Source organism: Notolabrus celidotus, chromosome 11, assembly GCF_009762535.1.
Source record: "Notolabrus celidotus isolate fNotCel1 chromosome 11, fNotCel1.pri, whole genome shotgun sequence".
Taxonomy (NCBI): Eukaryota; Metazoa; Chordata; class Actinopteri; order Labriformes; family Labridae; genus Notolabrus; species Notolabrus celidotus.
Genome location: NC_048282.1, coordinates 30,623,149 through 30,636,657, shown reverse-complemented (window position 1 = coordinate 30,636,657; position 13,509 = coordinate 30,623,149). Strand labels below are relative to the sequence as shown.

General features: G+C 35.6%; 1 protein-coding gene across 1 annotated transcript; it reads left to right on the top strand.

Annotated features, from left to right (window-relative positions):
- Positions 1-4,050: 4,050 nt before the first annotated feature.
- dazap2 (DAZ associated protein 2) lies at positions 4,051-13,034 on the top strand. The gene is made up of 4 exons (XM_034695609.1): positions 4,051-4,208; positions 8,535-8,653; positions 8,748-8,996; positions 10,336-13,034. The coding sequence occupies exons 1-4, from the start codon at positions 4,196-4,198 to the stop codon at positions 10,462-10,464; spliced, it is 510 nt and encodes a 169-aa protein (XP_034551500.1). The 5' UTR covers positions 4,051-4,195; the 3' UTR covers positions 10,465-13,034.
- Positions 13,035-13,509: the final 475 nt, after the last annotated feature.

Below are 13,509 nucleotides of genomic sequence, written 5' to 3'. Positions count from 1 at the left end.
ATAATACATATGGCAAAGATGATTATAATACATATATCTTGCATTTTTTTGTCATGAGCACAATTAATCATTAAATACTGCAAGTGCAAATGGAGATGCACACTTCATAAATTAGACAGGATTTTGTCATTAAAAAAAATTAATTGTGGCTGGGTCTCAAAAAGCACAGTTCCAAGACCCTGGAGCATTGGCAGCAATAGGGCCTTTATATTAGTTTAAGATAAGATAAGATAAGATTTTACTTTATTGATCCCCGGGGGGGAATTCAGTTGTTACAGCAACCCAGACATAAGTACAATCAAGAAGAAGTTTCAATAAGTAAAATAAAATAGAATAAAAATAAAAATAAAATAAGATCAGTAACAATAAAAATAGATAAATAAAGCTAGAATACAATTTAGATATATACAATGTTACAATGGAATTTAGATTAAATAGAAGTAATTACAGGCAGTATTAAAAATGATGCAGTAGTGACAGTTTGACATGGTGTGATTATGGTTGGTAATGACAAATTAAGCAATACATAAAAATAAATATGGGTATGTAATATGACCATGAGTTGTAGTTACAAGACTAATGTAATATAACATAATATAATATAATACATATGGCACAGATGATTATAATACATATATCTTGCATTTTTTGTCATGAGCACCATTAATCATTAAATACTGCAAGTGCAAATGGAGATGCACACTTCATAAATTAACTAAGACAGGATTTTGTCATTAAGAAACATAAATTGTGGCTGGGTCTCAAAAAGCACAGTTCCAGGACCCTGGAGCATTGGCAGCAATAGGGCCTTTATATTAATTTGTCACTTATACTTGCTTTTCTCTGTGACACTTCAAAATGAAAACATAAGAAGGACTGTTATAAATTTAAAGATGTGTTTTTTTTGTTTTTTTTAAGTAACAAAAATTCAGAGAAACTTTCTCATATCACAAGGCTCATGTCTCATTTTTTTTTTTCTTTAACCTTTATTTAACCAGATGAGAACCATTGAGATTAAGACCTTATTTACAAGTGTGACCTGGCCAAGAGGTCAGCAGCACATGTCAAAATAAATAGCACTCAACAGCATGGAGCATATGTACTGACAGTATGTTAAACTTTATTTGTTGTGCTTGACTCTACCAAAGCCATCTTTAATGCAATTTATAACACCTGCAATATCTCCATTAGATTAGAAAGATTAGAAAACTTCAATGTCCTCCAAGAGGCAATTTGTGGTACAGCACAGCTTAAAAAACACAACAACATCACAGGTACATCAGACGCACACAACAAAATGATCCAAACAACCCATAGTAGCTGTTTCTCATTACTACAGTAAAAACCACCTCCACAGACATGACATAATATTCACAGTAGTCGTCAGTGCTAGCACAATGTGAACAACAATCATACTTTAAATACAAATAAATAAAATAACATTGGTGTACTTGTAGACTTCATTTTCCATGAAGTCAGAATAACTGCTTGGACACAGGAGTAATACATATATTTGTGGTGAGCAACAAGCAAAAGACTCCAGTCTTTGTTTGTTCACGTTAATATTTCTGTATTGCATTCTTTATCAATATGATACAGAAATGTTCAGACTACAAAATATGGAGAGGCCTTTTATAATTGTTGTTTTTTTTCTTTAGTTATTTACTAGGACAGCAAATAGAGGTGACTGTGTTATACACCTAAGATCTTCTGAATTTGGCAAATCAGCGCTCTCTATTAGAGCAACAACTGCTTGGAACTCATTTCAGAGTAAAATCAGAGAGTGCTGCAGCTTTGCTGAATTTAAGTCGAGGATGAAATCATTGCTAAAATCAATGCAATCTTGTACTCATCACACTTAAATATAATTAACTTTATAGTGTAGTGCTTTTAGCTATTAATATTTTATTATTGTGTTGATAGTTTGGATGTTGATGTATCCCTGTTGTTTTATAGTGGTTATGTATTATTGTGTAGCTGTTTAAATTGTGTACTGTTTGTTTTTAGCAGAGGCATCACCTCTGTCTCCTGCCCAGGGACTATAGATGTAAATTAGCTCATAGCTAACTCTGGTACAACTAAATGGCTGTACACTGTCCCTGTTGAAATAAACAAATACATTTAAAAAAAATAATAATACACATTTTTTAGCATCCTTTGGTCACTTTCTTCTGAGAGGAGGTGAAAGGAGGATGTTAGCCAAGCTGACATCCATCATGGACAATCCCTCTCACCCCCTGCATGAGACTGTGGGGTCCCTGAGAGAGCTCCTTCAGCAGCAGACTGAGACTCCCACCCTGCAGGACGGAGCGCAGGTCCTTCACCCCATCTGCAATCAGATTGTTTAACACCAGCACTTAAATGTCCTGTTAAATCAGCTGTTCTCATCTTTCATTCCAATACATGGCAGTTACTATGTCACAAATAACTATTGTATCCATCTGAATCACACTGTTCTTCATACTGTGTATGTTTGTTTAAATAACCTGGTGCAATTTTATCCGTGCAATAACATACCCTGTCCATTTATCAGATAGAAGTGTACATAGGGTTATTATCTGAATAGATCTTTCAGTTTCGCAATCCTGTGTAAGTCCTTACTATGTTACTGCTGTTAAAAATGTGTGTCCGTAAATAATAGTCATGTTAATAATTTAAGACCTGAGTTTACTGTACAGAGGCTTGTGGCTGCAGTTCTTAGACTGTTTACACACAGCACCAGGCCACACTTTTGTTAGATGTTTTATGAAAGAGTTATTTTTCTATACAAATATTTAATGTATGTTGGGCTGTTCCTTGTACTCCCTGATTTAATATGTGGCCAAAATGGTATTTAGTCAGGATTGTACAGTTCTTGTGAGTTTTTTTTATGTCTTTACCAGGAAAGGAGAAGGGGGAAGTTTGAAGGAGCTAAAAAAAAAAGAAAAAAAAAAGAGCTGCTTTTGTCAAAACAAAAGTCAAGTATAACTTCAGTGTATACCTGTTGTAAGGAATAATAATATAGAAATTGAAATGTGAAGAATGTTTTTTTGCAACACTGAAAATAAAATAAAAAAAAAAAAAAGAAGTGTACAAAGTGTGTTTACATGTGTAATAGTTGCCATATTTTATTTTATTTTATTCTATTTTACCTTTGTCATTGCTATTATTATTGTTATTATATTTTTTAACTGTGCTAGTACAATGTTGTATTCCCCTGTCCCGTGTTGTAAGCTGCTGTAACAAAAGAATTTCCCCCAGTGGGGGACCAATAAAGTATATCTTATCTTATCTTATCTTTCTATGTCTTATGTGTCACTTGGCTGCTGTAACCCAACAGATTTCCACTCAGCTGTTGTTTAGCTATTCATCTAACTAGCTAATACCTCTTCCCTACTTATCTTTTTTCATATAAAATAATGGTAAACTTCAAGCTGGATAAAACTATTCGTCTTTAACCCTCCTGTTATGTTCGTTTCTCTGGAACAACAATATCTTCCTGGATCAATTTGACCCGGTGCATATTCGTTTATCCAAAAGTGTCAGAACCCCAAAAAATCCCAATCAGATTTTTTTAAATCTAACTTTTAACTCTATTACTAACCATTTAAATCAAGATTTGGTCCATTGGTGTTCTTTAATTCTCACAGATCATGGTTCAATGAGGATAACTCACTCGTTTTTCATTAAAATTAATGTTAAAACTTTTTTAATGTACATTGGAAAGCCCTGAATATAAATACAATAGTTTTACATGACATAGATTTTTGTTCATTTTATTTTACATTTTGTATGTGTTTTTTTATGAAGTCATGTTGATAAATTGACATGACACCTCTTCTGTCACATGCTGCACAGATCTGTATGCTACATATAGCAGGTTTGGAAGGCATATATTGCCTAAAAAAGACTTTTAAAAGGGTCAATTTGACCCGCAACATAATAGGATGGTTAAAAAAGAAGTGATCCTTCATTCACCTTCATTCACTCTTGAGCTCCCTGTCGAGTTTCTCCTATAGGGGGCGCTCGCGGGTAAAACACTGAGTGCGTCGAACGGCAGATAGAGAACGGCTGACGTCACCACTTCCACAACAACAAGAAGCTGAAAAACAAGGAAGTGAACGATTGTGTAGCCGTAACCTGTTATAAGGCCGTGACAAGATACGCAGAGCTCCGTTTAATCTGAAATTCCTCTGTCTCCAGATCATCCACAACAATGAACAACAAAGGTATTTCTCCAAAACCATTCTTGGACATTAGTCAACTGTTCGCTATACGACCCTGACGATATAAGTAGATACGACGAGCTGTCGTTGTGGCCATCTAAACGGACCTCAGTTACGTACATGACAATAAACCACGGACTTTGTCTGTGTTACGTTCACGCTGATCTGTCTTATTTAGCTCATAATGAAACACTGCAGCTCTTACTACCGAACATAATAATCCACTATCACCTATATCACCGTGCATTAGTGTGCAGGTCACATATTAACAGTTAGCTTGCATCACTCTGAGCTGACAGGTTTAAAGGCAAAGCCGACATGATTTCACTGTTTTGGTTTACAAGCATCGGAATGCGAATTTACCGGAAATTCTAACCATTATGAATTATAATCTCAATCTCCCAATAAGGTTTAAGTGTGAGCAGGTTTTAGATGCACACGGTAGCTTTCATAAGCCCCTCAAATCAGATCTTTTGTTGCAGCCAGGTGTTAATGCAGCCGGAACACGCTACACGTAAAGACTGCACCGAGTACTTTCTCCCATTATCGATACATCTTCCATTTTTTTTTCTCTCTCTCTCTAGTTGTTGAATTCTCGCGAACATGTAGATGAAGACACTAGCTCACACAGCCCGAGGCCATGCCTTTAAGTGTGGTGTTGTCCGACAGGAATACAAAGAACAACACAAAGTGTTTACGCACGGGAGGACGAAACTACACAATGTTTGCCTTTTTCACTTAAATACTGTAAATAAATGAGGGAATTATAAAAGTTACATCATCGTCGGATTGAATTATCGACCTGTTATTCCAGCTGAAGCTAATGTGTTCGGTTTCAGTGAATACCGTTATGTTTTCTGACATTTTGTCCAAATGTAAACTCAAGACCTGGGAAATACTGAGGCCTAAAACAGGCTTTCATCCTTACATTGGATTTACACTGTTTTACTCTGAAGTTTACTTCACTCAAGATCTCAACTTACTTCCTAGTTATATGGGAATTATAAAGTTAGTTTTCCTGTTATAATTAATTAATTAATTAATTTAATTTTTTTTAAGATAATTTTTTTTTTTTCTCTAAATAAAAGTCATTTTCAGGCAATCTAGAAATTAGTGGTGGGCGTATCGATTCTGTGGTATCCCTATATCGATACTAATCTTAGGTTTAGTTCACTCTAGATCTCAACTTACTTCCTAGTTATAACAGAATTACAAAGTTAGTTTTCCTGTTACAAATCATTAATTCATTTAATTATTTTTTAGAAAAAAAAAAGCACATTTTCTCAGAATAACAGTCATTTTCAGGCAATCTAGAAATTAGTGGTTGGCGTACCGATATATCGGTATTTATTTAAATACAGTAAATAAATAAGGAAATTACTAAAGTTACATCATCGTCGGATTGAATTATCGACCTGTTATTCCAGCTGTAGCTAATGTGTTCGCTTTCAATGGATACCGTTATGTTTTCTGACATTTTGTCCAAATATAAACTCAAGACGTGGGAAATACTGAGGCCTAAAACAGGCATGCATCCTTACATTGGATTTACACTCTTTTAATCTGAAGTTTACTTCACTGGAGATCTCAACTTACTTCCTAGTTATATGGGAATTACAAAGTTAGTTTTCCTGTTATAATTAATTAATAAATTTCATTATTTTTGAGATAAAAATATATTTTCCTCTAAATAAAAGTCATTTTCAGGCAATCTAGAAATTAGTGGTGGGCGTATCGATTCCGTGGTATCCCTATATCGATACTAATCTTAAGTTTAGTTCACTCTAGATCTCAACTTACTTCCTAGCCAAACAGAATTACAAAGTTAGTTTTCCTGTTACAAATCATTAATTTATTTAATTATTTTTTAGATCAAAAAAAGCAAATTTTCTCAGAATAACAGTCATTTTCAGGCAATCTAGAAATTAGTGGTTGGCGTACCGATATATCGGTATTTATTTAAATACAGTAAATAAATAAGGAAATTACTAAAGTTACATCATCGTCGGATTGAATTATCGACCTGTTATTCCAGCTGTAGCTAATGTGTTCGGTTTCAGTGAATACCGTTATGTTTTCTGACATTTTGTCCAAATATAAACTCAAGACGTGGGAAATACTGAGGCCTAAAACAGGCTTTCATCCTTACATTGGATTTACACTCTTTTAATCTGAAGTTTACTTCACTGGAGATCTCAACTTACTTCCTAGTTATATGGGAATTACAAAGTTAGTTTTCCTGTTATAATTGATTAATTAATTTCATTATTTTTGAGATCAAAAATATAATTTTCTCTAAATAACAGTCATTTTCAGGCAATCTAGAAATGTGGTGGGCGTATCGATATATCGATATTAACAGCTACTCATTTGAGTATCGATTACTCTAATAAAACACCGATACTAATTAATAAATGTGATATAAAAGCGCACGTGTCATTTCTGATTCTTTTAGGGTAACTTACTCCAAAGTTATGCACCAACAAATTCAGAGACATTATGATCACAGTGTCATTTTAACAGTAGTCATGGTGAAGAGGATGGTGATTATTTATTATTTATGTGTTTTTCTAAATTGATTTCATTGTTTAAAAAAGGCCAGCAAAGGATTTGCATATCAAAGTTGTTGTTAGTTGAACAGTATTTGTCATGAGACTTGTCTTTCAAGGGTTGCATTTTATAAAAAATAAATAAATCACTGAAAGTATCGGTATCAGGTATCAAATGAATTACCAAAAAAGTAATCGGTATCGTATCGAATCATAAAAGTGTGGTAACGCCCAGCACTACTAGAAATACAACAGGCTGGTCAGTGATAGGTCCGACTACAACATGCCATACTACCATTGCCCACCCTTATGAGATAAGATAAGACTCTTATGTGTTTCTTGTGGTTTTGCAACTATAGGGATACAAGTTATGATCATCTGACATTAAGTCGAGATCTAAAATAAACTCAAAAAAATGACAAATGTAAATATGCATACCTAAAATACTAAAAATGTAATTTATTATTTCTTCATCGTTACTTCAAGTACATTTTTCTTATACTGGGAAAGTCCATCTTAAACCCTGTTGTCCAGTTTTATCATGTCAGACTAGGATTAATGGGTACCCTTAAAAGGGCATTTCTTCCTGGCCCTTTATCTTAATGGAATAAATCCTTACATTCGATTTACACTGTTTTAATATTAAGTGTAGTTTACTTTAGATCTCAACTTACTTCCTAGTTGTATTGGCATTACAAAGTTAGTTTTCCTGTTACAATTCAATATTTATCTCATTATTTTGAGATAAAAAAGTAAATTTTCTCAGAATAACAGGTCCATTTTCAGGCAATCTAGAAATACAGCAGGCTGGTCACTGATAGGTCCGACCACAACACGCCATACTACCATTGCCCACCCTTATGAGATAAGATAAGACTCTTTTATGTGTTTCTTGTGGTTTTGCAACTATAGGGATACAAGTTATGATCATCTGACATTAAGGCGAGATCTTAAAAACACAAAAAAACGACATAAGATAAGATTAGATATTACTTTATTGATCCCGGTGGGGGGAATTCAATTGTTGCAGCAGCCCAGACATAAGTACAATCAAGAAGAAATTCCAATTAGAAAAAGAAATATAGATAAATACAATGTTACAAATGAAATTTAGATAAATACAATGTTACAAATGAAATTTAGATAAATACAAATGTTACAAATAGATTAAAAAGCAGTAATTACAGACAGTATTAAAAATGTTTCAGTAGTGACAGGTTGACATGTTGTGGTTATGGTTGGTAATGACAGATTAAGTATGGGTATATAATATGACGTTACATTTTGTTTTTTAATGTGTGGATGCATACCTAAATTACCAAAATGTTTATTTATTATTTCTTCATCATTACTTCAAGTACATTTTCCCTCTACTCGGAAAGTCCATCTTAAACCCTGTTGTCCAGTATTATCATGTCAGACTAGGATTAATGGGCGCCCTTAAAAGGGCATTTTTCCTGGCCCTTTATCTTAATGGAAAACTTAAGTGCAACTAACCGGCTCTCCCTGGAACAGAAACTACCTTTCACCCAGGAAGCGAAGCTGTCTTTGCTACAATTAAAACATATTTGAATATGAAATTGTTTTTTTTTACATAAAAACATCTATCTCATCTTTGTCACAGTTTTTAGTTGTTCTGTGAAAAGTTTGACCTCTGGCATTCCTGTTGCCTACTGTTGACACTAAAACACGATAGTGCACTAAACGTCAGTCACTCACTCGCTCAGAGGTTTCAGTGTCCATCAGTGTTCAGACTAAAAAGTAAAATGTTGTTTTGCAGGTTCATATCCACAGCAGGCTGTGTACCCTCAGCAGAGCTCTGCACCTGTATACCCCCCTGCTATGCAAATGTCTCCTCAGGCACCTCCTTACACAGACACACCACCTGCATATTCTGAGGTAACTACAACCGTTATATCCTACACAATCACACATGTAATCCTCACTGTGCTATGCAATTAACCCCTCTCTATTGTCACCCCTGTGTACACAGATATACCAGCCCAGATATGTGCTTCCACCTCAGGTGCCTGGTCAGTTGCCTCAGATGTCCTCTCACTACCCTGGTGCTCAGGTGTTCATGCCCATGCAGCCACACATGCCTGTTGGGCCAGTGGGCCAGAATGTCCCCATGGCTTACTATCCCATGGGGGCTGTGTACCCGCCTGGTTCAACAGTGATGGTGGATGGTGGCTTTGATGCAGGTGCTCGCTTCAGTGCTGGCAGCAGTGTTTCCATCCCAGTGAGTATCCACAGAGTTCAGTGACCTAAAGTTCACCCTAAATACAAACGGGTGCTAACGTTTATTTTTATCATTTGTCTTCCCTTGATTGTTATCTTTATTCTGAACATGTTAAGAAGAATACATCTGTCTAGAATTACAACAGAATAATAATAAGTAAACCTGTACACTAATCTCAACTGTTAGATTCTCCAGGGCAACACGAGGAAGGCAGAACAGGTTAAGATGAAGTATACATCTGATCATTTCTACCCCACGAAAAATCCATATTTACAACAATTTATGGAGCCACACAATTCTTTAAATGAAGAAAATATTCTGCTAATGTAGAAGCTAAGAAAAACTTGTGTGGCCAACACAACCCTCACATGTCTGTACCTGATGTTTGGGATTTGTCTGAGGTCCAGATTGTTATACTTCAGTATACAACCCAACAATAGGCTTGTAGTGTCCTTTATATTTAAGGGTCTATCATTTACTGGAAAACCAGTTACAATAATTTGATTGCTCATCTGGTATAAGGAGGCCTTTAGTCATTTTGCATCCAAAGAAACACTTTATGTAATATCACTTTAACACAAGTTAGCTAGCTAGCTGTCCACTGTGTTTGCCTTGGAACGTCTTCCTGTTGAGCACTACGGGTTTCCATAAATGCCAATCAACAACTGTAACTAGTCCCCTTTTAAAAAACACCGGAACATCAAAGAAGGAAGATGGCCTCACGGTATTTGGTTAGGAATTTGTTGTCATCTTATGCATGGAGCAATGTTGAGGTCAAAAGGGATGACCAATGGTGGCAAAGACCCACCTGAAATCTGGCACGCCATCCCAGAATCCTTAACTATGATTGGCTTTTTGCCTTGTCAGAGGCGGGTGTTAAAATCAACTAGTTGGCCCATGTTGCAGCAAGTGACCTTTGAAGTTTTAATGTTGTGCATTTTCTTTTGTCTGAACATAAAACGTGACTTTTGAAAGACTTCATTTTTAGTCCTGAAAGAATGAAGCTAAGAAGATTTATTTAGGCGTATATGTTCTTTTTAGAATTAAAAAATGTACATGGGGATATGATATCTGTGTGTTTCTCTAATGTTAGTTGCAGTAAAGGTAGATATATCTGTGTGTTTCTCTAACATTAGTAATAGTAAAGGTATATATGATCAGAGGCACTGAAGGAATAAATAAATGCCATTCTCTTGAATCTGTGCACACGTACTTCATGTCACCTCTGCCACAGCTTGGCCACCTCAGTCAAAAAACTCTGAGCACGCCCCTGGTCCGGAGCAGTGCAAGTCCAACCCAAAGGTGAATGGTGTTTGTGTTTTTTTTTCTCCCTTTCTAGCCCCCACCTCCTGGACACCCCCCCAATGCAGCTCAGCTGGCTGCCATGCAGAATGCTAATGTTGTAATGACACAGCGCAAGAACAACTTCTTCCTGGGAGGATCCAGTGGAGGTTATACCATCTGGTAACAGCAAGTCTTCAACTCCTCCCTCATGCCTCAACCGTGTCCCCATCCCAGACGAAGCCCCAGTTCTTTCCCCCTCCCATATGCCTCCCTCTTCAGGCTGCTTGGCCATGCCACAATACTGATTTCACCTAACGGAATGTAATATTTTAGCGCCCTAGTGAAAGGTACAGTACTCCACTTCTCACCTAGAGATCAAATGATGAATGCCAACGCCTGAGAGGTCAAATAAAACTTTTTAAATGTTGTAGAATTCATTCCAAATTCTTTATCGGATCTATCCTCTTTGGTCATTCCAGATTGAACCTCCTCCAGGCATCTGTACTTTTTATTTCTTGAGACTAGGTCCTTTTTGATCCACTGGATTACAAATTACACTGAGATGTTCTTGTATACCTGTAAAGCTACATAAATGAAACGTTGAAATATCAGACCTGCATTCTGTAGTTTAGCTGCTTTATAGTGAAAGTGAAAAACAGTTACAAAGTTGCAGTGAAAGCGCAGAAAACAATAAACCTTCACTTGTCTTTTTTTGGAAACTTTTAGAGTAGTTAAATTAATAGATGTGTAATAGTTCCATGTAAATACAAGTATGAGAAAGTACATCTCATCTATACAAAAAAAAAAGAAAAAGCATCCTGTATTCGTTTAGCTAGAATTGTCTTGTCCTTTGCACAGAATCCAAAAGACTACAGCAAATTTCTTGCACAGTGATAGGTCTAAACTGACAGACCGCTATAATTAAATCACTTGTAAATTAAATAAATTTAAGCAAATAAATCAAGAAAAGATTTCATGCAATATCCAAAGTGGTTTACTGTACCTTGTTGGGCAACTTGTAGTTGAACATAGTCAAGTGCCAAAGAGCACTGGGGATAGCCCTAATTTAAAGCAAAATAACTTCAGTAAACTTAAAGGAAAGAAATTTTAAAGTAAATCCAAATAGTTAGATGAACGGGAAGGGGTGGTTGGTGTAACATTATAGCTCTTTTTTTAATTTCCTGTTTCTATTTCACAGTCGGATACCCAGAGTTTATACACTAAATGTTTAAATGTATACTTTCCATGAGCTACCTTCAGTTGTTTCACTTTCTTTCCACACAGTATCTTTCGGTTTGATGGAACCAACTTTTTGAAGTATTTATTCGCTGTAGAAAAAATGTCAACTTTGTGATAGCATTAGATTGAAGTCAAATCTTGAGGATACTTTATGAAACATTTCCATTTTTTATCGCAACTTTTCCACATTGAAGTGATCTACATGAGTGGTTAGGCTTAGTATAACCAATGAGCTGGTTGTACCAAAGATTTGGTCTATGATGCACGTACGTTTGGTTGTGACTTGAAATTTAAAAAGTGTCGCAATTTAAAAGCAAACATATCATCAAATCAGCATTTCTGAGAGCGTTGGTGTCCAAACCTTCACTCTGTGGTTAGTTAATGTGTTGATGTCACTTTATGTGGGTTAATCACATCTTTAAGTTGTGTACTTTTGCACCTTTTGCTATGTAAACATTTGATGACATACTTTTTATCTGAGATGCACTGCTAAGCAAATGTGAGTGGTTGCACAAGGAGCTACGTTTTTTGCTCTGTTTTTTTTTGTTGTTTTTTAAAGAAAGCTGTGAGATCTTTGAACATTTTTAAATTCATCAAGTCTTGTCCACCTTGAAAGTCGAGATGTGTCGTGTTGTTATGAAGCCTGAACGTGTTTCAATGAGGCTTATATCGCTGTCGGCTGAATTTTTTTTGAACTGAAGGCAAAAACAACAACCTTCCTTTTTGAATCCTTACTTTTATACATTATCTTCAAACTTCAAAGACGGTGAACTGAACCTTGGTAAGTCGTGATAGATACCATTAACTTATGTTTCTTGATCTCTTTCATTTTGGTGTCTGGTAGCGTTGATGTTTCACTGGGTATCCGACACATCATATCAAGTTTTAACAGCTGTGGCCGACTGAAAAGCAAATGGTGTTGCAGCCAATGGAGATTGATGTTATTTTAAGGAACAGCTCTGTGAAAACGTGCTTCATTTATTAAAGTCATACAAACTCATGACTGACATGTCATAGTGTTTTTAAAATGGTCTGATGTTCATTGAATATCTCTCACACTGTCCTTTTATTTTGGTGAAGAGGGCCACAGCTATCAAAGCTTCCACAATAAGACTCCAACATGGTTTTTTTTCTTTTATTTTCCATCTCTGCTCTGATTGTTTGTAATGCAGCATCATGGTGGCTTTGTCCCAGCAATATGAAGTACTGTATAACTACAGCTGACCAGTAGATGCTATGCCAACCACAGCCAGCAAATGGATCTCTCTTTGTTGAAGGATAATGGACATTTATAGTTCAGGGATTCTCTTTACAATATTTTGTAAAACATAGATGTATGTACTAAAGTGATGTGATAGACTTTGGTACACATTCTATCTTTTAAGATTACTAAAGAAGAAGAGTGTCAAAGATGGAGTACTTTGAAAAAAGAACTTAGGTGCACTTAACTTTTTTATACTAAACTTAAAATTTAAAATGTAAGTTTAGAATAAAGGTTATTTTGGAAATTTGAAACACTGTGTGTCTGTGTCTTTGTACTCACAGACTGTGTATTAGAACATGTATCTTTGGTTGTTGTCATGCCATGATTTGAGTTGAAATGCTGTATCTTCCTGGCCAGGCTGCATCACAGGTAACTCAGATTTTCTGAATTTTTTTCAGTGAATGTTTCAACTTCTTTAAGTCATCGAAACCAACATCACCAATTATTACACTCACCTTTATTTAGCACTTATTCTGCATACAAGAGCCAAAAGCTACTTTGATATAAACATTATGTAGTCACTTGTTGATCTGTTTTGGTTAAAACATCACCAACATCAGAGAGTTGCCAGATGATTGTGTCAACCCAACAGCCCCTAATGAAACCTGTCATATCTTACTAAGCTTCTTTTTCTGTCACCATGTCAGAAGGTTTTTGATGTACATCTATTGTTACCATCCAAAGCTGTGTTTCTTGTCTTGTATTGGAATGAATCGTACTTAAGTT